At 50.3% G+C, this 23,730-nt stretch overlaps 2 protein-coding genes across 5 annotated transcripts in view; one reads left to right on the top strand and one right to left on the bottom strand.

Annotated features, from left to right (window-relative positions):
* Positions 1-6: 6 nt before the first annotated feature.
* NPC2 (NPC intracellular cholesterol transporter 2) lies at positions 7-11,230 on the top strand. 2 transcript variants are annotated; one of them, XM_088447494.1, is made up of 5 exons: positions 7-106; positions 9,975-10,170; positions 10,252-10,359; positions 10,450-10,622; positions 10,854-11,230. In XM_088447494.1, the coding sequence occupies exons 2-5, from the start codon at positions 10,056-10,058 to the stop codon at positions 10,941-10,943; spliced, it is 486 nt and encodes a 161-aa protein (XP_088303620.1). In that variant the 5' UTR covers positions 7-106; positions 9,975-10,055; the 3' UTR covers positions 10,944-11,230. The 2 variants fall into 2 exon arrangements, with proteins under 2 accessions (XP_088303620.1, XP_088303621.1); XM_088447495.1 differs by having other exon boundaries at positions 30-106; positions 10,078-10,170.
* Positions 11,115-23,730, bottom strand: part of AREL1 (apoptosis resistant E3 ubiquitin protein ligase 1) — a 57,953-nt gene continuing 45,337 nt past the window's right edge. For all 3 annotated transcript variants that reach the window (XM_088447487.1, XM_088447488.1, XM_088447489.1), the window contains exons 17-19: positions 16,226-16,315; positions 14,199-14,374; positions 11,115-11,639 (exon numbers count right to left, since the gene is read on the bottom strand). In XM_088447487.1, coding sequence (XP_088303613.1) covers positions 11,537-11,639; positions 14,199-14,374; positions 16,226-16,315 — 369 coding nt within the window. In that variant the 3' untranslated portion in view covers positions 11,115-11,536. The remainder of the gene's footprint in view (positions 11,640-14,198; positions 14,375-16,225; positions 16,316-23,730) is intronic.

The following is a 23,730-nucleotide window of genomic DNA, read 5'->3' as shown; positions in this document are numbered from 1 at the left end:
GGACGGCGTGCCTCACATGTTGGTGACGTTTATGTACGGGCTGATAACCAGGAAGTCACAAGACCCGAAACAGAGAAGAAGTAGTGTCACCCGGAGCGGGCGCGATGTGAGTACAGTGCGGGGCCCGGGTCACACGCCCGCTATACTCTTTCACCATCATTCTAGGGTGTCAGTGGGGACACTAGCCGCGGTACCGGAGGAGTAGGGGCGGCAGGGTGTCAGTGCCAGGAAGCCGCTCCCTGTGCCGCCCGCCGCGCATACGGGCATCATTATAGTGTACCCGGGCAGAGATTGGGGTGGGGTCAATATTCTGATCCGTAGACTATGAAAGGCCGGGGGGCTGTATTCTGTGTGGTAGTATTTGGGTGGGCAGTATTCTGGGGACCATGGAACATGGGGAGGGGGCAGTAGTCTGGGGATTATGTGGGCGGGGGGCAGTAGTCCGGGTATCGTGTGTGTGTGTGTGTGTGTGTGTGTGGGGGGGGGTGTAGAAAATATTCTGGGGATTCTGATGCCAGGGGGGACAGGGAGTGGGGCAGTAGGTATTCTGGGGTGTGGGGATCATTGTGCAGGGGGAGGGGGCAGTAAGTATTCTGGGATGTCGGGATTATGTGGGCGGGGGGCAGTAAGTATTCTGGGATGTCGGGATTATGTGGGCGGGGGGGCAGTAAGTATTCTGGGGTGTGGGAGCATTATGGGGGGGCAGGAGGTATTCTAAAGCTCATGTTGGAAGGGGGAGGGGCAGTGAGTATCCTGGGGTGTGGGGATCCTGATGGTGGGGACAGTATGTATTCTTGGGTGTTTGGAATCTGTTGGAAGGGGGGCAGTAAGTATTCTGGGGCTCATGTTGGCAGGGGCAGTAAGTATCCTGGAGTGTGGCGATCATGTTGGCAGGGGGAGGGGGGCAGTAAGTATTCTGAGATGTGGGGACAGTATTCTGGGGTGTGGGGCTAAAGAAGGCTGGGGAGGGGGCAGTATTCTATGCTGGGTGTATGGCACCATGTTAAGGGGTGCTCTGTATTAGTTGGGAGCATGCTGGGAGCCGGTGTTCTGTGCCGGATGTTGGGGGTATTATAGTTTAATGTTTTACTTGTGCTCTAGTGACTTCTGACTGTCCTTTAATAACCTGTATATGTGGCAGTCCTGGGTCCTATGACCAATGTCTGAGTACATGAGGTTGTTCATCTAGCGGAAGTGGTTACAAAGAATGTAGAAGTTGCAGATAGTGTGTAGTGTAATACAGCACAATGGCAGGGGAGGTTCTCTATAAGATGTGTATATAGATATATAGACAAAAATAAAATAACGGATGATTGAACTGCAAAAATCTATATTTTTGCAAACTAACATTTACAATAAACATGAGGTTTTTAGGGCACGTTCAAATGGTGGATGCCCATCTATCACTGCAATGTGATCTCTATCAGATAGTTGATTTACTAACCCTGCTATGATTGAAAATCCAATTCACAATGCAAAATACAGGTGCACACTTTTGACCCTCAGGGGTCAATTCAATTCCCCATTTGTTGCTTTTGCACTTGTGTGGAAATGCCGGCAGTGGCTTCTCATCTTGCCACCGCGTACAAATCTGCAAGTCCGGGGTTACCGTAAGTGTAACATACTGCCACGCTTACTGGAAGGGGAGAGAGAACTGAATCGAGCCTTATGTTGTAGACTGTTATGCAGGCACAGGCGGGATTGCAGCGAGTCAACCTGTATTTTTAAAGAGACGCTGATTTAAAAAGCAAAACCAACCTGTTGTGTGTGTGTGTTTTTTTATTTTATTTTTTTTACACTTTAAATTGTCGCTTTACGAATACAGGATAACTCGCCGGATCTAAATCAATAGTAAAATAGATTGTATGTGTTACTGTTCTGTGTAGGCAACTATCTTTGCTATCATGGACTTTTTGCTGTCTGCTACTGGTGTACTCCTTCATAAATGCATAGCAGCCTTTGCACTGGTCTAACGGATGCTATATAATGTGGCTCGTCCCTTGCATCTTGTCCTGTTTCTAGCTTGGTCAGGTGCTATACAGTCTCTTCAGCCCTATTGTAATACTGCAAGCTGAGGCCAGGCTGGCTAACCTGGGTACACCACAGTGCTTACTGCCACTGGGAGCTGATCTGTCGTTACATTTACAACTAGCGTGCCAAGACTATAAGACCGGTATTCAGCGCATGCAGACAAATTTGAATGGATGAAAGAAGTGTTTGTTGCTGAAGAAGAGATTCAGGTTGGGCATGACGATAAAATAATAGGGGTGGCTAAGCACTAGAGGGAAGGTTAGGCTGTGGGAGGGGAGCGTTAGGCACTAGAGGGAAGGTTAGGCTGTGGGAGGGGGAGAGTTAGGCACTAGAGGGAAGGTTAGGCTGTGGGAGGGGGAGAGTTAGGCACTAGAGGGAAGGTTAGGCTGTGGGAGGGGGAGAGTTAGGCACTAGAGGGAAGGTTAGGCTGTGGGAGGGGAGCGTTGGGCACTAGAGGGAAGGTTAGGCTGTGGGCGGGGAGCATTAGGGTTAGGCACTAGAGGGAAGGTTAGACTGTGGGTGGGGAATGTTAGGCACTAGAGGGAAGGTTACGCTGTGGGCGGGGAGCATTAGGGCTAGGCACTAGAGGGAAGGTTAGGCTGTGGGAGGGGAGCGTTAGGCACTAGAGGGAAGGTTAGGCTGTGGGAGGGGAGCGTTGGGCACTAGAGGGAAGGTTAGGCTGTGGGCGGGGAGCATTAGGGTTAGGCACTAGAGGGAAGGTTAGACTGTGGGTGGGGAATGTTAGGCACTAGAGGGAAGGTTACGCTGTGGGCGGGGAGCATTAGGGCTAGGCACTAGAGAGAAGGTTAGGCTGTGGGTGGGGAACGTTAGGCACTAGAGCAGGGGTCTTCAAACTTGGCCCTCCAGATGCTGTTGAACTACACATCCCAGCATGCACTGCACATAGTTTTAGCATGCTGTTATATCAAAAAGGTGGCAGTGCATGCTGGGATGTGTAGTTCCACAGCAGCTGGAGGGCCAAGTTTGAAGACCCCTGCACTAGAGGGAAGGTTAGGCTGTGGGAGGGGAGCGTTAGGGTTAGACACTAGAGGGAAGGTTAGGCTGTGGGAGGGGAGCGTTAGGGCTAGGCACTAGAGGGAAGCTTAGGCTGTGGGAGGGCAGCATTAGGATTGGGCACTACTGTAGAGGGAAGGTTGGGCTGTGGGAGGGTGAGAGTTAGGCACTAGAGGGAAGACTAGACTATGGGAGGGGAGCATTAGGATTAGGTACTAGAGGGAAGGTTAGGCTGTGGGAGGGGGAGAGTTGGGCACTAGAGGGAAGGTTAGGCTGTGGGAGGGGGAGAGTTGGGCACTAGAGGGAAGGTTAGGCTGTGGGAGGGGGGAGAGTTGGGCACTAGAGGGAAGGTTAGGCTGTGGGAGGGGGAGAGTTAGGCACTAGAGGGAATGCTAGGCTGTGGGAGGGGGGCGTTAGGCACTAGAGGGAAGGTTAGGCTGTGGGAGGGGAGCGTTAGGCACCAGAGCAGGGGTCTTCAAACTTGGCCCTCCAGATGCTGTGGAACTACACATCCCAGCATGCACTGCACATAGTTTTAGCATGCTGTTATATCAAAAAGGTGGCAGTGCATGCTGGGATGTATAGTTCCACAGCAGCTGGAGGGCCAAGTTTGAAGACCCCCTGCACTAGAGGGAAGGTTAGGCTGTGGGAGGGGAGCGTTAGGGTTAGACACTAGAGGGAAGGTTAGGCTGTGGGAGGGGAGCGTTAGGGCTAGGCACTAGAGGGAAGGTTAGGCTGTGGGAGGGGAGCGTTAGGGTTAGACACTAGAGGGAAGGTTAGGCTGTGGGAGGGGAGTGTTAGGCACTAGAGGGAAGGTTAGGCTGTGGGAGGGGGAGAGTTAGGCACTAGAGGGAAGGTTAGGCTGTGGGAGGGGGAGAGTTAGGCACTAGAGGGAAGGTTAGGCTGTGGGAGGGGAGTGTTGGGCACTAGAGGGAAGGTTAGGCTGTGGGCGGGGAGCATTAGGGTTAGGCACTAGAGGGAAGGTTAGACTGTGGGTGGGGAATGTTAGGCACTAGAGGGAAGGTTACGCTGTGGGCGGGGAGCATTAGGGCTAGGCACTAGAGAGAAGGTTAGGCTGTGGGTGGGGAACGTTAGGCACTAGAGCAGGGGTCTTCAAACTTGGCCCTCCAGATGCTGTGGAACTACACATCCCAGCATGCACTGCACATAGTTTTAGCATGCTGTTATATCAAAAAGGTGGCAGTGCATGCTGGGATGTGTAGTTCCACAGCAGCTGGAGGGCCAAGTTTGAAGACCCCTGCACTAGAGGGAAGGTTAGGCTGTGGGCGGGGAGCATTAGGGTTAGGCACTAGAGGGAAGGTTAGACTGTGGGTGGGGAATGTTAGGCACTAGAGGGAAGGTTACGCTGTGGGCGGGGAGCATTAGGGCTAGGCACTAGAGAGAAGGTTAGGCTGTGGGTGGGGAACGTTAGGCACTAGAGGGAAGGTTAGGCTGTGGGAGGGGAGCGTTGGGCACTAGAGGGAAGGTTAGGCTGTGGGCGGGGAGCATTAGGGTTAGGCACTAGAGGGAAGGTTAGACTGTGGGTGGGGAATGTTAGGCACTAGAGGGAAGGTTACGCTGTGGGCGGGGAGCATTAGGGCTAGGCACTAGAGGGAAGGTTAGGCTGTGGGAGGGGAGCGTTAGGCACTAGAGGGAAGGTTAGGCTGTGGGAGGGGAGCGTTGGGCACTAGAGGGAAGGTTAGGCTGTGGGCGGGGAGCATTAGGGTTAGGCACTAGAGGGAAGGTTAGACTGTGGGTGGGGAATGTTAGGCACTAGAGGGAAGGTTACGCTGTGGGCGGGGAGCATTAGGGCTAGGCACTAGAGAGAAGGTTAGGCTGTGGGTGGGGAACGTTAGGCACTAGAGCAGGGGTCTTCAAACTTGGCCCTCCAGATGCTGTGGAACTACACATCCCAGCATGCACTGCACATAGTTTTAGCATGCTGTTATATCAAAAAGGTGGCAGTGCATGCTGGGATGTGTAGTTCCACAGCAGCTGGAGGGCCAAGTTTGAAGACCCCTGCACTAGAGGGAAGGTTAGGCTGTGGGAGGGGAGCGTTAGGGCTAGGCACTAGAGGGAAGGTTAGGCTGTGGGAGGGGAGCGTTAGGGTTAGACACTAGAGGGAAGGTTAGGCTGTGGGAGGGGAGCGTTAGGGTTAGACACTAGAGGGAAGGTTAGGCTGTGGGAGGGGAGTGTTGGGCACTAGAGGGAAGTTTAGGCTGTGGGAGGGGAGCGTTAGGGTTAGACACTAGAGGGAAGGTTAGGCTGTGGGAGGGGAGTGTTAGGCACTAGAGGGAAGGTTAGGCTGTGGGAGGGGAGCGTTAGGGTTAGACACTAGAGGGAAGGTTAGGCTGTGGGAGGGGAGCGTTAGGCACTAGAGGGAGGGTTAGGCTGTGGGAGGGGAGCGTTGGGCACTAGAGGGAAGGTTAGGCTGTGGGAGGGGAGCGTTAGGCACTAGAGGGAAGCTTAGGCTGTGGGAGGGCAGCATTACGATTGGGCACTACTGTAGAGGGAAGGTTGGGCTGTGGGAGGTTGAGAGTTAGGCACTAGAGGGAAGACTAGACTATGGGAGGGGAGCATTCGGATTAGGTACTAGAGGGAAGGTTAGGCTGTGGGAGGGGGAGAGTTGGGCACTAGAGGGAAGGTTAGGCTGTGGGAGGGGGAGAGTTGGGCACTAGAGGGAAGGTTAGGCTGTGGGAGGGGGAGAGTTGGGCACTAGAGGGAAGGTTAGGCTGTGGGAGGGGGAGAGTTAGGCACTAGAGGGAATGTTAGGCTGTGGGAGGGGAGCGTTAGGCACTAGAGGGAAGGTTAGGCTGTGGGAGGGGAGCGTTAGGCACCAGAGCAGGGGTCTTCAAACTTGGCCCTCCAGATGCTGTGGAACTACACATCCCAGCATGCACTGCACATAGTTTTAGCATGCTGTTATATCAAAAAGGTGGCAGTGCATGCTGGGATGTGTAGTTCCACAGCAGCTGGAGGGCCAAGTTTGAAGACCCCTGCACTAGAGGGAAGGTTAGGCTGTGGGAGGGGAGCGTTAGGGCTAGGCACTAGAGGGAAGGTTAGGCTGTGGGAGGGGAGCGTTAGGGCTAGGCACTAGAGGGAAGGTTAGGCTGTGGGAGGGGAGCGTTAGGGTTAGACACTAGAGGGAAGTTTAGGCTGTGGGAGGGGAGCGTTAGGGTTAGACACTAGAGGGAAGGTTAGGCTGTGGGAGGGGAGTGTTGGGCACTAGAGGGAAGTTTAGGCTGTGGGAGGGGAGCGTTAGGGTTAGACACTAGAGGGAAGGTTAGGCTGTGGGAGGGGAGTGTTAGGCACTAGAGGGAAGGTTAGGCTGTGGGAGGGGAGCGTTAGGGTTAGACACTAGAGGGAAGGTTAGACTGTGGGAGGGGAGCGTTAGGCACTAGAGGGAGGGTTAGGCTGTGGGAGGGGAGCGTTGGGCACTAGAGGGAAGGTTAGGCTGTGGGAGGGGAGCGTTAGGCACTAGAGGGAAGCTTAGGCTGTGGGAGGGCAGCATTACGATTGGGCACTACTGTAGAGGGAAGGTTGGGCTGTGGGAGGTTGAGAGTTAGGCACTAGAGGGAAGACTAGACTATGGGAGGGGAGCATTCGGATTAGGTACTAGAGGGAAGGTTAGGCTGTGGGAGGGGGAGAGTTGGGCACTAGAGGGAAGGTTAGGCTGTGGGAGGGGGAGAGTTGGGCACTAGAGGGAAGGTTAGGCTGTGGGAGGGGGAGAGTTGGGCACTAGAGGGAAGGTTAGGCTGTGGGAGGGGGAGAGTTAGGCACTAGAGGGAATGTTAGGCTGTGGGAGGGGAGCGTTAGGCACTAGAGGGAAGGTTAGGCTGTGGGAGGGGAGCGTTAGGCACCAGAGCAGGGGTCTTCAAACTTGGCCCTCCAGATGCTGTGGAACTACACATCCCAGCATGCACTGCACATAGTTTTAGCATGCTGTTATATCAAAAAGGTGGCAGTGCATGCTGGGATGTGTAGTTCCACAGCAGCTGGAGGGCCAAGTTTGAAGACCCCTGCACTAGAGGGAAGGTTAGGCTGTGGGAGGGGAGCGTTAGGGTTAGACACTAGAGGGAAGGTTAGGCTGTGGGAGGGGAGCGTTAGGGCTAGGCACTAGAGGGAAGGTTAGGCTGTGGGAGGGGAGCGTTAGGGTTAGACACTAGAGGGAAGGTTAGGCTGTGGGAGGGGAGCGTTAGGCACTAGAGGGAAGGTTAGGCTGTGGGAGGGGAGCGTTAGGGTTAGACACTAGAGGGAAGGTTAGGCTGTGGGAGGGGAGCTTTAGGCACTAGAGGGAAGGTTAGGCTGTGGGAGGGGAGCGTTGGGCACTAGAGGGAAGGTTAGGCTGTGGGAGGGGAGCGTTGGGCACTAGAGGGAAGCTTAGGCTGTGGGAGGGCAGCATTAGGATTGGGCACTACTGTAGAGGGAAGGTTGGGCTGTGGGAGGGTGAGAGTTAGGCACTAGAGTGAAGGTTAGGCTGTGGGAGGGGGAGAGTTAGGCACTAGAGGGAATGTTAGGCTGTGGGAGGGGGAGAGTTAGGCACTAGAGGGAATGTTAGGCTGTGGGAGGGGAGCGTTAGGCACTAGAGGGAAGGTTAGGCTGTGGGAGGGGAGCGTTAGGCACCAGAGGGAAGGTTAGGCTGTGGGAGGGGAGCGTTAGGAACTAGAGGGAAGGCTAGGCTGTGGGAGGGGAGCGTTGGGCACTAGAGGGAAGGTTAGGCTGTGGGAGGGGAGCGCTAGGCACTAGAGGGAAGGTTAGGCTGTGGGAGGGGAGCGTTAGGCACTAGAGGGAAGGTTAGGCTGTGGGAGGGGAGCGTTAGGCACTAGAGGGAAGGTTAGGCTGTGGGAGGGGAGCATTATGTTAAGCACTAGGTGGAGAGTTGGAGGTTAGAATTAGCGATACTTACGCTGGAAGTCATCAGGTTGTCACCACCAGACCCAGAAGATGCCATTATAGCAGCCGTATCCGCTGAACCAGGTGATATGCGAGCTGCGCACGAGTCTTGGGGAAAGTCATCTCCAGGAGAGCCTGTTATTATTATTATATGTGATGTCTCGGCATGATGTCTGTGATAAACAACCACAGTAATTGATTAGCGCTACAAATAGTGCCGATAACGTTCAAGATGGGAAAAAATGCAGAGAATCCTCTCCGTTAATTTGTTTATTAACATTTATAGCCCACTAGCATATTCTGTACAATAGAGGAAAATAATAAACACCTGTAAAACATAATGCGGAATCTTTACTGAAAAACCTATGTAAGTGACTGAATTAATGGAATCCGTATAATTATTATCCTTTATTTATATGGCGCCACAAGGGTTCCGCAGTCCCTTATAAAGTACATTAAAAACAAGGAAGTGTACAAGAAACCAGTGACAATGTGTGTATATATATTTTTTGCTGGATTAGCAATCATAACATTCAAGTAAGCAACAAAGTTAGTACTCCCGCTACGCTGTATTAGCGGCGCCCTGCTAAAACAGCCTGCCCTGAGCCTTCCTCACAATGCACACAGCATCTCTTCACCATGAGGGGAGAGCTTAGGGGTAGCCCAGCACACCCCCAAGTGTGACAATTTAGAGATGTCACAAAGAAACGTCCCTCCCCGATTGGCCACGCCTTCGGCATGTGCAGAAGTGCCCTGCCCACTTTCTAGCGGGAACACTACTTCAAGTGTTAGGTACCCTAGTAAGGAGTAGATGAAAATGTCAGGAGAAGCACAAGAGGGTAGAGGGCCCTGCTCGTGAGAGCTTACATTCTAATGAGGAGGGGTGACAGATGGGGTACAAAGGGAGGAAGGAGCATGTAACAGTGGGTTAGGATGAGAGCTGGAAGGCTATGATGAAGTAGTGGGTCTTGAGAGCGCGTTTGAAGATTTGTTGAGAGCTGAAGGAGAGTCTGAGAGGGAGAGCGTTCCAGAGGTAGTGGCTTTACCACTAAGATCTCTTTTCATGGCATGCAGCTGCAAGGCTAGTGTCTTTCCGGCACATCAGTCAGTGGAGAATAACAGGAGTCTAATACTAAAGATTACAACGGGTTTGGTGTGAATAGTAGGCGGCTGAATTGATGCTGGTTCAAATCCTGACTGGGGCGGTAAGTACCCTAACCGACTGGAGTGAATGAAAACTTCAGTCCCTTTCAGCTTTCCATGTCACAGCCAATGAGAAAGCAATGGATGATCATACAGGCCGGAGGCAAGTCAGCACAAGGAATGGGCTCTACAATAGGAAGCTTTCCAAATGCTGATAGTTTCCCTCAGATGGACAAATCTGGTAATAAAGCAGAATGCCGATGAACCAGGGACAGAAGGGGTAGATGCATCAACAATCTTCTGCAACTTTCTGTCCATGTCCTGCTAAGGAGGAGGAAGAGCGATGGCAATTCATCCATTCTGACCACGGCACCTGGCATGGTTACACTTGGCCCAGGAGGTGCATCAGGAGGAACCATGGCCTCTACTGCTTTGTCCAGACCTGTTGTTTTTGGTGTACAGTCTTTCAACCAAATGTGCAGCAGCTAAATTTGATGGGGTAGAAATTTGCAAGAGATAAAGGAATAGGAGCCTCTGTTAGAATAATTGCTTAAAATGCTCCTGCAGATGGTCTGATTGGGAGATCGCATCTTATGAGCAGTTTAATATTTGAGATGCCTGACCTCCCGATATTTTTCGGAACGTAGCACTCAGCTAGAGCTAACTCTGTGTACGGGGCACACACTCATCGGATAATTGTTCAGAGTATCTGATCTGCTAAGTGATCGGAATAGTGTGTACCAGGCTTATGCTGGGTACACACTGACCAACATATTGGCCGTTCAATTGTTATAAGGACAGCCATGGACTGTGTCAGACAGGGAATATCCGGGTACACCTTTCATTGTTATTCCTCAATACATTAATGAGCTATTCACCCTCTTACGTTTCAGAAACGTAGTGTCTGTCTGTACTGACACAGACTGGAGGAAGTTCAGGGATCTAGTATCTGGAGGAGGCCGTGGGATAAACGTATGGTGCTTTGCTCTTCCCCAGCTGTGGACATGTCTCTCTGGAAAGTGGCGGTCCTGTGGTCCATTGTCTTTGTGGCAGTAGCAGTGAGTGAGCCTCTGGTCTACAAGGACTGTGGTGAGTATAGTGGAGAGAAGGGTGGGACTGACCAGTAATAATAATAAGGCTGTGTTAATGACCTTCTGATTGTACTTCCAGGCTGCGAGCAGGGAAAACTGATCAGCGTGGATGTGTCTCCTTGTCCCACACAGCCGTGTCCCCTAGTGAGAGGCAACACCTACGTCATCAATGTGACCTTTACCAGCAGTAAGCTGTGATTCTTGTCTCGTGTTGCTGCGTTCTCTCTCTGTGTGTGGGTGATCCTTGTAACTCAGCTGCTTTGTATCGTTTTTGTAGATGAGGACTCCCCGAACTGTTCGGCGATCGTGTACGGTTATATTGCTGGAGTACCTGTGCCGTTCCCACTTCCAGAATCAGATGGGTGTAAAAGTGGGATTTCCTGCCCTGTGAAGAATGGTCAAACATACACTTACCTGACCAAGATGTTTATCAAGCCAGCGTACCCTAAAGTGAGTCACCCCCGGGCTTCATTAGTAATGAATTAAATGTCAGCGTCAGCAGAGTAATCATTCATCCACATCTTTGTTTAGAATAGACATTTTAAGTCTTACGTATGCCCTGTGTCAGCCCCCTGAAACAATGGGACAGTACTGCAGGAGGTGGTGGGATATAGCCCAGGGTGGCTTTGGTAGCTTGTGGTAATGACACTGTATGACTGAGACGACCCTCTCTCCCCTTAGGTGAGGCTGATTGTGCGCTGGGAGCTGCGGGATTTCGCTAACACGAATTACTTCTGCTGGGACATTCCCGTACGCATCATCGATGGCTAAAGACGCTGCAACTCTAATGCTTCAACCAGCAATCTATGTCCCTATCTTAACTTATCTGGTAATAATTCTGTGTGTCTCTCGCTCTCTCTCGACTGCTGTGCAGTTATAACACTTTAAGCCTTTAGATTCATAGTAAAAATAAAAGGGGACAATGATGTATTTTTGCTAAGATTTTTAATAAAAAAAAAAAATAAATTCCAACTGATATGAACTGCCAATTAACACGTGTTCGATGCTCTGGTAATGATCAACTAAGCCAATAAAGTATTGTCTGTGTTGCTTTAGAACAGCTGTTTCTTTCCACCATGAGTTACGGTAAGTCCATATGCCCAGGGGAAGACACTGGGGTCTGTCGTTGTGCTCTTTAGCCAGAGATGAGGGGTAATGTTCTCACACCCTGACGTCCCAGTGTGACAGCGGAAGCCTAGGAATGGCTCGGAGCTTTGTCCCATCCAGTGTAAGCCTTGGCATCACATCTAGGCAGGAGTTTGTGCTTCTCTTAGGTGCTGTTCGTTCCACCATATGGGAACGTCATATTTGTGAACTTCAGTAGAATCAACACCCACTGTGGGTGAACTGTGAGCCAGGGTCCATTACACCATCCCAAATCCTTCACAGCCCTCGCTAATGGCGAGTTTCAGCATCCTGTGCATCTCGTCGTAGGAATCGTAGGTGGGCAGACAAAGCTGGTTGAAACTAAGGGAGAAAGAAAGATCCTTTTTAAAGAAACTTTGTGGGCAGGTGTACTAAGCCCTGGAACGTGATAAACTACCAACCAATCCGTTCCTAACTGTCATATTTCAAACACGGCCTGTAATGGCGCATACACAGCGTCAGATCTGTCAGATGAACGATTTTACCAATGATGTCAGACAGTATTAAAATGATTGCAGTCAGATTTTGACGATTTCAAACACAGACTGTCAGATATCGTTATCTGACATGTGGGAACGCTCATCGTTCATTGTTGCAGAACCCACGTGTTACATTTTTTTCAGATCTGAATGATTTTTAAAATAATTATCGTTCATATCTGACAACAAATCTGACCGTGTGTATGCACCATAACATGAGTTAGGAGCTTAGTGGCCGGTAGTTTATCACTCTCCAATTTATCACTTCCCAGAGCCTAGTACAACTTCCCCTTTATGTGTAACTATTACCTACAATGCATCATAGGAGGACAGTGTCCAAAGGGTTTATTTACTCAGAGTCCTGATGTGTTTTAAGCCTGAAATAAGAGGACAATGTGTTCAATAGCACACATTGCTATGGTTGCTCATAGTAACCAACCAGCTTCTGTCATTTGTCTAGCACAGCCTGTAAAATGACAGAGAAAGTATCAACCAACCATCTTCTAAGATTTGATAAATCTCACCCTAAACCTTTTACATTTCAAGCTGAGGGGGGTGGTCTGTCCTACCACTAAGGTGTCAATACTAACTGCCTGCTGCTATAACATTCGTTTATAGGACAGACAAACCCTGGCGCCGTCTCTGACACAACCGATGGACAGGGGTAATAAATCCAACCTAAATATGGAACATTATTGTCATTTATGAACGCTGAGAAGTGCAGCGGTTTTGCTCTTTAAATTATTTCCGCTTTAAATCTACAGCTGAAGTTATGCTGCTTCACTCAGCATGCAGCCTGTTACATAACACCCCCCCCCCCCCATTTAAAAGACTTAAACAAAAAAAACCACACAAACTAAAAATAGAAAAAAGCAAAACAATATAAACCATAAAATGAATGGTAAAAACAGAGTTAGGGTCTCACGTGTAGTCTGCATTTCCTGGAGGGTCACCGCTGCTTCTTCAGGCAGATGGGGTTAAAAAAAGCGGTGGTGACCCTCTGCGAAACGCGTTTCATTTGGACTGTGCTACAAAGGCCTTAAACAAACCCCACCGGGAGAAGTGGTTAGTAACATTAAACAGTCTGTACAGCTCCTGCCAGGGTGGCAAAGTAACTTAACCACACATACCCCTAATCCTGTGCTGCGCTCCTATTGCAGCTCCTCACGTATAAACTCCCAGTTCTTTTAGTGGAGGGAGATACACTTCCACATTGGTATAACGTGTCACTAGGAACTTGCAGGGTAATATGCAATTATTTTAGGTTCACCAGTATAACACTGTGGGCTCAGTGCAAGGCGAATTGAATAGTGCGGGGAAGGAGTGCCTGGAGCTATTCAGTTCAGCGCGCTGTTGCGCCCGCCTGACTGATTTATTCTCGCATCTCTCCTTGGGTGCGAGCAGAAGTCTGGCAAAACTGCTGGCGCGATGCCGTTTTCTGCCCTTAGCGAGGCTGAAACAGCATCGCGCCGGGCAGTTTAGTCTGAGGATGCCGGTTCTCGCGTCTAAACACCATGTTTAGGGGACGCGAGAACGGGCATTCTCTGACAGGAGCACGCTGAATTGAATAGCTCTGAGAGCTCCTTCCCGGCGCTATTCAATGTGCATTGAATTGAGCCTTATGTGGGTCCCAATGGTCAGCAGGTTGCTCAAAATGGACTGGTTCCTGAGGCCAATTCGGTATCCGGACTATAGATAGTTAAAAGGTCGACAATGTCTAGATAGGCAACAGGGGGTAAATGTACTAAAGTGAGAGTTTTTAGAAGTGAGTTTTAAAAGTGATGTTGCCCATAGCAACCAGATTTTAGCTATTATCTTCTAGAAGGTGCTAGTTAAATGTTAAGTAGAATCTGATTGCTATGGGCAACATCACTTTTAAAACTCACTTCTAAAAACTCTCACTTTAGCAAATTTACCCCTAGATGTTAGACAGTCAGTAGGTTGACATTTTTTTTGTTAGGCGCTTACCTGAAGGTTAGGGAGGGAACCCTCCCTCCTGGTGCCTAACCCTAACCGTCCCTTTTAGTGCCTAACTAGAAGGGATGGTTGTACCGGTCGACCTTCCATGTCAACCTTTAGTGTCGACTTACTGTGTCTAACATCTGGTGTCTATCTTTTATTCCTCACCCAGCTAGTTATAAAAACTGCATCCATCCCCTTATCCTACACTCGTACAGCCCATGGAAGCTTTCCCTAGTACTGGTACTAAGGACCTTTACTGGAGACTAGTACAGCGAATAAGGATCCAATGCACCAAGCTAACCCAACTCCAACTGGATGATTGCTGCCTGTTAATCAGAAGCTGGATAGTGCAGTCTCTCCAGGAGGGAGGGAAATAGCTGTACAGCAGAGTTTATTAATACAAAACCCAAGAGCTGTCTCCAGGACACTGACTACTTACCAGGTGTGGGCAGTAGGCAGCGTGCCATGGGCAGGGGAACCAATGATTTGAAAGCTTGGACACAGGGCTGCAAATCCGCCAGGGGGAAGCTGAGAGGATCCTGTCGTAAACTGCAGCAGACGGGCCAACTCCTCCTGTGTGAAGCTGCAAACTACAGCCCAGAACCAGTGCATGACCTGTAAAATAATGCCACGCATGTAACTCACAGAATAGCGCAGAGGAGCCACAACACACGAGTACCACAGGATGGCGCAGAGGAGCCACAACACACGAGTGCCACAGGATGGAGCAGAGGAGCCACACCACACGAGTACCACAGGATGGCGCAGAGGAGCCACAACACACGAGTGCCACAGGATGGAGCAGAGGAGCCACACCACACGAGTGCCACAGGATGGAGAGGAGAAGCCACACCACACGAGTACCACAGGATGGAGAGAAGCCACACCACACGGTACCACAGGATGGAGAGGAGGAGCCACACCACACGGTACCACAGGATGGAGAGGAGGAGCCACACCACACAAGTACCACAGGATGGCGTGGAGGAACCACACCACACGAGTACCACAGGATGGAGAGGAGGAGTCACACCACACGGTACCACAGGATGGAGAGGAGGAGCCACACCACACGAGTACCACAGGATGGAGAGGAGGAGCCACACCACACGAGTACCACAGGATGGAGAGGAGGAGTCACACCACACGAGTACCACAGGATGGAGAGGAGGAGCCACACCACACGAGTACCACAGGATGGAGAGGAGGAGCCACACCACACGAGTACCACAGGATGGAGAGGAGGAGTCACACCACACGAGTACCACAGGATGGAGAGGAGGAGCCACACCACACGAGTATCACAGGATGGAGAGGAGGAGCCACACCACACGAGTATCACAGGATGGAGAGGAGGAGCCACACCACACGAGTATCACAGGATGGTGAGCAGCCACAACACACGAGTACCACAGGATGGAGAGGAGGAGTCACACCACACGAGTACCACAGGATGGAGAGGAGGAGTCACACCACACGAGCACCACAGGATGGAGAGGAGGAGTCACACCACACGAGTACCACAGGATGGAGAGGAGGAGCCACACCACACGAGTACCACAGGATGGCGAGGAGGAGCCACACCACACGAGTACCACAGGATGGCGAGGAGGAGCCACACCACACGAGTACCACAGGATGGCGAGGAGGAACCACACCACAAGATGGAGAGGAGGAGTCACACCACACGAGTACCACAGGATGGAGAGGAGGAGTCACACCACACGAGTACCACAGGATGGAGAGGAGGAGCCACACCACACGAGTACCACAGGATGGAGAGGAGGAGCCACACCACACGAGTACCACAGGATGGAGAGGAGGAGTCACACCACACGAGTACCACAGGATGGAGAGGAGGAGCCACACCACATGAGTATCACAGGATGGAGAGGAGGAGCCACACTACACGAGTATCACAGGATGGAGAGGAGCAGCCACAACACACGAGTACCACAGGATGGTGAGGAGGAGCCACAACACACGAGTACCACAGGATGGAGAGGAGGAGCCACCCCACACGAGTACCACAGGATGGCGCGGAGGAGCCACAACACACGAGTACCACAGGATGGTGAGGAGGAGCCACACCACGTGATAGAAGGGGATGGCAAAGAGTACCACAGGATGGTGAGGAGCCACACCACGTGATAGAAGGGGATGGCAAAGAGTACCAAAGGATGGGAACAGGACAAGATGGCAATGTACAGCAGTACCACATGCTGGGAAGAGGGGCTGTGGGCACGTAAGGCTACAACAGGATGGTAGAGGTGCGGAGCATGATGAACGTTACTTCTGTTGCTAGAGATAAACGATTATAACCCATTGATTATGTAATAGCTAATGACACAATCAGGAACAAAGGGCTGAAGACACAATTTAGCTGGTGGTTGGTTTACACCAATTAAATCACAAGTGTCAGAAAGGGTCTGGGGGGAAATGTTCATAGTAAGTTGATAGCATTACCTTCTCCCGGAAGAGCCAGGACCCTCCAATGACCACAGCATGAGCCTGGAAGTCCTGGACGGCAATGTGCCCGGTGCCGCACATCAGGAGCTGCAAAAGGAAACGTCAATAAGCAGACACTCTCCAGCCATCCCATACCCAGAACCAGTGCACAGGGTCCAGCTGCAGGTCTTAGACTGGTCACCAGCGCTCCTGACTATGGGAGAGACGAGGAATAGTTCCTGTGAAGTACCCCGAGCTGCTGAGTCTATGGATAGTAATTGCCAGTTACTGACGCCAATGATTCTCATCCTCCTTATACAGACAGATTTCTCGCTCACAGTTACTCCACCAGCGGATTGATGGACTTGGAATGCAGGTAAAATGTTATATTCATCTGTGCTCTCCACTATTTGTCTAAAGCTCATATGTTTTTAGACCCGTAATACATACACCCATACCTGCAGCTTATACAAGGGCTGGGGCCCACGTAGGACATTTGCCACAGACAGTGGTGGACATAGAGCCAATGCCTACTCTTCTATAGACCCAGATGTCAGGGATAGTTACGAGGGACGTGAAATTATCCTGGATGAGGAGGGGGTGGGATACTCTTCACCATTAGGGATGTCCTCTGAATGTGTCTTATTGAGGGGCAGCGGTGGGAGGTTACTCTTAGCGATAATGCTCTCCCAGTTGTATAAAATAATGACTGGTCACCAGGAGTGGAATTCATTGCTCCCTGCCTTACATGATACCCAGACTATTAAGATGCTAAAATTATTCATCCACTGTGTCTGATCCTAGTGAAGCTAAACAGGGATTCCCTGAGCGCCCCAGGACAGTCCTGGATAGGAATCTAGTGCGCGTTGCGAATGCTCCTCCCTGGGTCAGGGGAATGTCCTCCTTTGGTCTGGGTTATTTATTGTACAGATCGGATGCACTCTCCTGTCCAAGTATCAGGTAACTATACGCAATGGAGAGAGAGAGAGCATTCTGATTAGGGGCAAATTCCCTGTGTCCCCTATGGAGCATGAAGGAGAAACAAAACATAACGTCTTTATGTTCCACGGTGTTTTGAGGAACTTTAAAAACCATAAATAAGTTACATTATTATGTGCTAAAAACTGTTGCAAATGACCTATTGTTATTATCCACACACAAATATATATTGTTATGCAGGGCGCACCCAAAGGGCGCCATCAGGGCAGCAGGTAAGCCACCTTCCCTCGGCCCTGTGTAGCGGTACTAGTTGCACAACCCTTGTTACAGTCTCTCGTTATGTGCTTTGGCTTTCTATATACAAATATAACAGTAATAAATTCCTGACTGACCAGCAGTAATCAGAAGGCAGCATCTGATTGGCTTCACCAGTCACTGTGCTGAATCACATGAGTATAAAGCTCTAATGTACTACCAGTATAATGCCATATAACATGTTTTGTCAGAGGGTAACTTAGGCTGATCTTTGCCATGTAACTCTCATACATTGTAACAGATATTGTAGCGGTCACATAAGAACCCAAGGACAAGGTACTCTGCCCAGGGCCGGCTTCAGTAGGAGCCTCTCCCTGTGCCGAACGAGATGGAGGCGCCTGTAGTCCCTGCGATCGGAAAGGGTATGTGGCCTAATTAACATATGCCACACCCCCTACATGACTTTATTTGGGGGGCGTGCCCGCATAGCACGCCTCCCGTGTAACAGGCTGGGGACGAGCCCAGCACTCCGTCACTAGCTGGGCTGCCCCCAGCTCTCTCCCTGCACTGTATGGATGCCGCGCACATGCGTGCAGCATCCATTCAGCTTCTTCCCGGGGTCCGGCACCGTCGCACAGCTGCGGGGGTGGGGGTGCCCAACCTCCTGACCACCCACGGCTGGAACAGCGGGACTGTCCCGCAGAAATCGGGATGGTTGGGAGGGGTGCGCCCTCTACGGGGTGGCGCCCCTGTTCAGCCGCACTGGTCGAACAGGCCTCGAGCCTGGCTTTTCCATCCACCGCTAATCATGAAATGTACAAATGTGGCTACGACTTTGTTACATGCATATAGAGGACCTGCGCTCAGTAAGGTCCTCTATATGCAAGCAAGTATCCCAAGTAAATTGTCCAAAGATCAAATAAATAACAGGTAGACTTCCAGAAAGAGGATACAGAAAAAATTAAGAGTTATGGTAAAACTTACCTTTGTTAACTCTCTTTCTTCGAAGTCCATAGGGTCCACAGGGATACCATGGGGGTTTAGGTGGAGGTTAGGACCAGACAGTTAAAGCTGTTGACTCCCAGGATGCACTGGTCCTTCCCCCTATACCCCGCCCTCCAGCCAGAGGCCTTTCAGTTAGTTAGCAAGCCAATGGCAGGAGGAGGACAGGAGAGAAGGAAGACTGTGTTTTGCCAGTCAAACGATGGTTAAAAAGAACTCCTCTTCCTTATTATAGTGTGTATACTGAAGTCTGATTGACCAGATTACGGCGTCCTGTAGTGTCCGGTATCTATGTACGTTATCGCTGTGTCCCTGGGTCGGAGTGGTCTGCAGATGTTCTTAGCAGGGTCTTGAGGGGTAAGATGAGTAGTGGCTGGATGCATGTAGGGAGACCCTTGGCTAGGCTTCGGTGCCCGTATGGGACCGTCGGAGGTGAGCAGCTGTCAGCCTGCGACCCCCCAGGTGCCTGATACGGACCGAGACTCCCGTTGCCTGGGGAGGGGATAGTGTGGTGCAGGTTCTCTCAAACCATTACCGCATACCCCTTCCACTGTATGGGACTCACCTGGTGCTCCTCTCGCAGTCTGTCTCCTTCCCCGCCGCTGTTGATGGGAGATCCGTTGCCGCGGTGACTTCCTGGATCTTCCTGCGCTGCGTCCTGTCCTGTTGTTTTTTTTCTGCCCATGTGAGAATGTGAACCACTTCTGACATGGCTGCCCGACTACGAGTGCCTCCTTGGCGATTGAGGTAGGCTACTGCCGTGGCGTTGTGGGACTGTACCTGTATAGGTCGTCCCTGAAGAACATGTTGCGCCAGAGTGAGGGATTTGTATACTGCTCGGAGTTCCAACACGTTGATTGGTAGAGCTGTCTCGATCAGTGTCCACTGGCCCAAGATGGAGTGCAGCCCGGTCACCACGGCCCAACCCGAGACTGGCATCCATCGTCAGGATCACCCAGTCCGGGACTGTGAAGGGGCGTCCTCTGGTTAGGTGAGACGTCTGTAACCACCATGAGGAGGACAGATGAACCTTTGGAGAGAGAACCATTGTTTGGGACTTTAATAGATAAGGCAATTCGTTCCACCTGGAGAGGATCAGGAGTTGCAGAGGTCCTGAGTGGAATTGGGCATACTCCACCAAGTAGAAGGTGGAGACCATGGATCCCAGGACCTGCATTGCTGAGTGAATGGACACTCAGTGACTGTTGAGTAGTTTGCGTACACGTTGTTGCAGTGTGGAGATCTTGTCCACTGTTCGAAAGATTCTTTGAGCATGAGAATCTAGGAGAGCCCCCAGATGGACCATTCTTTGTGAAGGAACCAAGGAAGATAACCGTCCGTGATTCTGCAGAAAGGCAATGGTAACCTGAAGGTGTTGTTGAAGAGCCTCTGGGGAGTGTGCTAATAGCAAGAGGTTGCCCAGGTATGGTAGCAGTCTGACTCTCTGACGGAGGTGAGCTGCCATAACTGCCATAATCCTGGTAAAAACCCGTGGGGCTGTAGAAAGTCCAAAGGGCAGAGCCTGGAACTGGAATTGTTGCTGTAGAACAGCAAACCTGAGAAATATCTGGTGAGAAGACGCTTTAGGTATATGTAAGTAAGCATCCTGAATATCCAGTGACACCATAAAGTCCCCAGGCTCCATAGCTAGGACTATAGAGTGCAGGGTTGCCATCTGAAAACTGGGCACCCTGATAAATTTGTTCAGGAATTTGAGGTTGAAAATAGGCCGGTAAGACCCATTTGGCTTCTGACCAGAAACAAGGTGGAATAATAACCTGTCCCTCTCTGAGATAGAGGGACCGGAACTATCACCCTCGCCTGCAGTAATGACTGAATAGCAGGCCCTTAATTGGGTCCAAGTAAGGGCCTATGCAGAAAAAATAGTGGGGTGGTCGTCTTAGGAAAGAGAGGGCGTACCCGTAAGAGACCACTTCCTGTACCCAAGCGTCTGAGGTAATTTGACGCCAGCGCTGGGCAAAGAGAAGAAGGCTCCTATCCTGGGATCCCCCAGAGGGAGGCCCGCCCCGTCAGGCGGTCGGTTTAGCCTCCGATTTAGCAGTAGGACAGAGGGTGGCCCAGGCCTGCTTGGGCCGAGGTTTGGCTGACTTAGGTTTTCCTTGGGGACGAAAGACTTTAAAAGACGTTGTCCCTTTAGCAGCCGTTGCAGATGGCAGAAAAGCAGTGTTAGAGGCCGCCAAAGAGGTGACAATCTTGTCCAAGTCAGGGCCAAAAAGAATGTCCTCCATGTAAGGGAGCGATTCTAAGGCCTTCTTAGAGTCTCCATCCACCCCAAGCAATAGCCATGGATGGGCGAGCAGAGGCTCCTGAATGAGAATACATACATTTCAGACCCGCTTCTACCTTTATATCTGTTGGATCCTTCAGCGAGGAAGCAGAAGGAATAGGTAAAGTAGAACTCTTGATCAACCGCGTGATAGGAGAGTCCACTGCAGGGGGAGTCTCCCACTTCGTACAATGATCAGCTGGAAAAGGATAACAATGGGTCAGTCTTTTATGTGGCTGAAACCTTTTACTGGGCGTCTGCCAGGCAGCCATCACATGGTCAACTAGCTAATCAGATATAGGGAACGCTGCAGAATTAACCTTTTGTTTTTTAAAAAGAGGGTGCTTTGACTTTGCAGCGGGTTCATCATCTTCTATGTGATGTATATCTCTAACCGCTGGTACTAGGGCAGGGATATTAATCTTTGCCTGCAGTTCCTCCTCCCCTGAGGGAGACTCAGTAGTAGATAAGTCAGCCTTTCCTGCCTCGTCAGGAACGTGGAATGAGAGGAAACCAGAGGACATTTATTTTTACTGGGAAGTGGATTTCTCTCCCTGTAATAAATTTTAAACAGCTGTGGATACCATCATCTCTAAAGGTAGCTGGCACAGGAGGCACTGGTAGAGTTTGTGCTTGTTGTGGCAACTCCATAGGGGGAATTACAGCCTGTACCTGTTGTGGCAGCCCCAAAGGAGGAATTACTGCCGGGACTGTTAGGTGGTGTATTTAGCACCTGAGTAAAGGAAACCCAGGGGGGGCTTTGGACAGGGGCTGGGGGAACTGATGGGCCTGGGGTATTATAACAGGTGGCACAAAGTCCCTCTTGGATTAAATCATCCACATGTAATCCTGCTGCCCATGACGTACATGAGAGCAGTGTGGGTGCAGCAGCTATTGTTACTCTTGCCTGTGTTAGACATACTGCAGAGTAGTATAGCACTATGGTATGAGGCAGTATACAACCACTGAGTATGTGACAAAAGTCAAAATCAAGGGGAAGTAATATAAATAGCCTGTTCAAGCCTGTATTAAGATGTAGAACTTCAACACATTTATGGCACTATGTATAGTGCAACTGCCCCAGTATGCGAGAACTTCACAACTCCAGTGAGAAATGAAGTGTATATGGACCCTTAATACACCGGTATTGTTAGGGACAGAGAGAAAAAAGTGATAGGCAAAGTTGGACAGAATATGAGAATATCAAAACAGACACACACAGCGCTAGCAAATTACATACAATGCAGAAAAGTAACTGCACAATTGGCACTACTCTGTCTGGTAGGCTATAGTGCTACGTAACCTAGCTCCAGGGAGAGGAATGTAGGGGGACCCGGACCCAGCTTTTCCCTCAGAGAGTTGTGGCTGAGCCTTGGAGAAGATGGCCGCAGGAGACCTCTGAGGGGGCGTGGCCGGAGAGGAAATGCAGCTCAGAGCGGTTTAGACCCTGCGGAATGGCAGCTACGTTTATAGGTTCCTGTACATCTATCAGTACTGACTGCAGATCGTCCATCCATAATGTAGCCAGCATGAGGCAGCTACGTTTATAGGTTCCTGTACATTTATCGGTAATGACTGCAGATCGTCCATCCATAATTTAGCCAGCATGGGGCAGCTTCATATATAGGTTCCTGTACATCTATCAGTACTGACTGCAGATCGTCCATCCATAATTTAGCCAGCATGGGGCAGCTTCATATATAGGTTCCTGTACATCTATCAGTACTGACTGCAGATCATCCATCCATAATTTAGCCAGCATGGGGCAGCTTCATATATAGGTTCCTGTACATCTATCAGTACTGACTGCAGATCGTCCATCCATAATGTAGCCAGCATGAGGCAGCTACGTTTATAGGTTCCTGTACATTTATCGGTAATGACTGCAGATCGTCCATCCATAATTTAGCCAGCATGGGGCAGCTTCATATATAGGTTCCTGTACATCTATCAGTACTGACTGCAGATCATCCATCCATAATTTAGCCAGCATGGGGCAGCTTCATATATAGGTTCCTGTACATCTATCAGTACTGACTGCAGATCATCCATCCATAATTTAGCCAGCATGGGGCAGCTTCATATATAGGTTCCTGTACATCTATCAGTACTGACTGCAGATCATCCATCCATAATTTAGCCAGCATGGGGCAGCTTCATATATAGGTTCCTGTACATCTATCAGTACTGACTGCAGATCGTCCATCCATAATTTAGCCAGCATGGGGCAGCTTCATATATAGGTTCCTGTACATCTATCAGTACTGACTGCAGATCGTCCATCCATAATTTAGCCAGCATGGGGCAGCTTCATATATAGGTTCCTGTACATCTATCAGTACTGACTGCAGATCGTCCATCCATAATTTAGCCAGCATGGGGCAGCTTCATATATAGGTTCCTGTACATCTATCAGTACTGACTGCAGATCGTCCATCCATAATTTAGCCAGCATGGGGCAGCTTCATATATAGGTTCCTGTACATCTATCAGTACTGACTGCAGATCGTCCATCCATAATTTAGCCAGCATGGGGCAGCTTCATATATAGGTTCCTGTACATCTATCAGTACTGACTGCAGATCGTCCATCCATAATTTAGCCAGCATGGGGCAGCTTCATATATAGGTTCCTGTACATCTATCAGTACTGACTGCAGATCGTCCATCCATAATTTAGCCAGCATGGGGCAGCTTCATATATAGGTTCCTGTACATCTATCAGTACTGACTGCAGATCGTCCATCCATAATTTAGCCAGCATGGGGCAGCTTCATATATAGGTTCCTGTACATCTATCAGTACTGACTGCAGATCGTCCATCCATAATTTAGCCAGCATGGGGCAGCTTCATATATAGGTTCCTGTACATCTATCAGTACTGACTGCAGATCGTCCATCCATAATTTAGCCAGCATGGGGCAGCTTCATATATAGGTTCCTGTACATCTATCAGTACTGACTGCAGATCGTCCATCCATAATTTAGCCAGCATGGGGCAGCTTCATATATAGGTTCCTGTACATCTATCAGTACTGACT

Source organism: Taudactylus pleione, unplaced genomic scaffold, assembly GCF_031769625.1.
Source record: "Taudactylus pleione unplaced genomic scaffold, aTauple2 ptg000433l, whole genome shotgun sequence".
Taxonomy (NCBI): Eukaryota; Metazoa; Chordata; class Amphibia; order Anura; family Myobatrachidae; genus Taudactylus; species Taudactylus pleione.
This window is presented reverse-complemented; position numbering and strand designations above follow the sequence as displayed.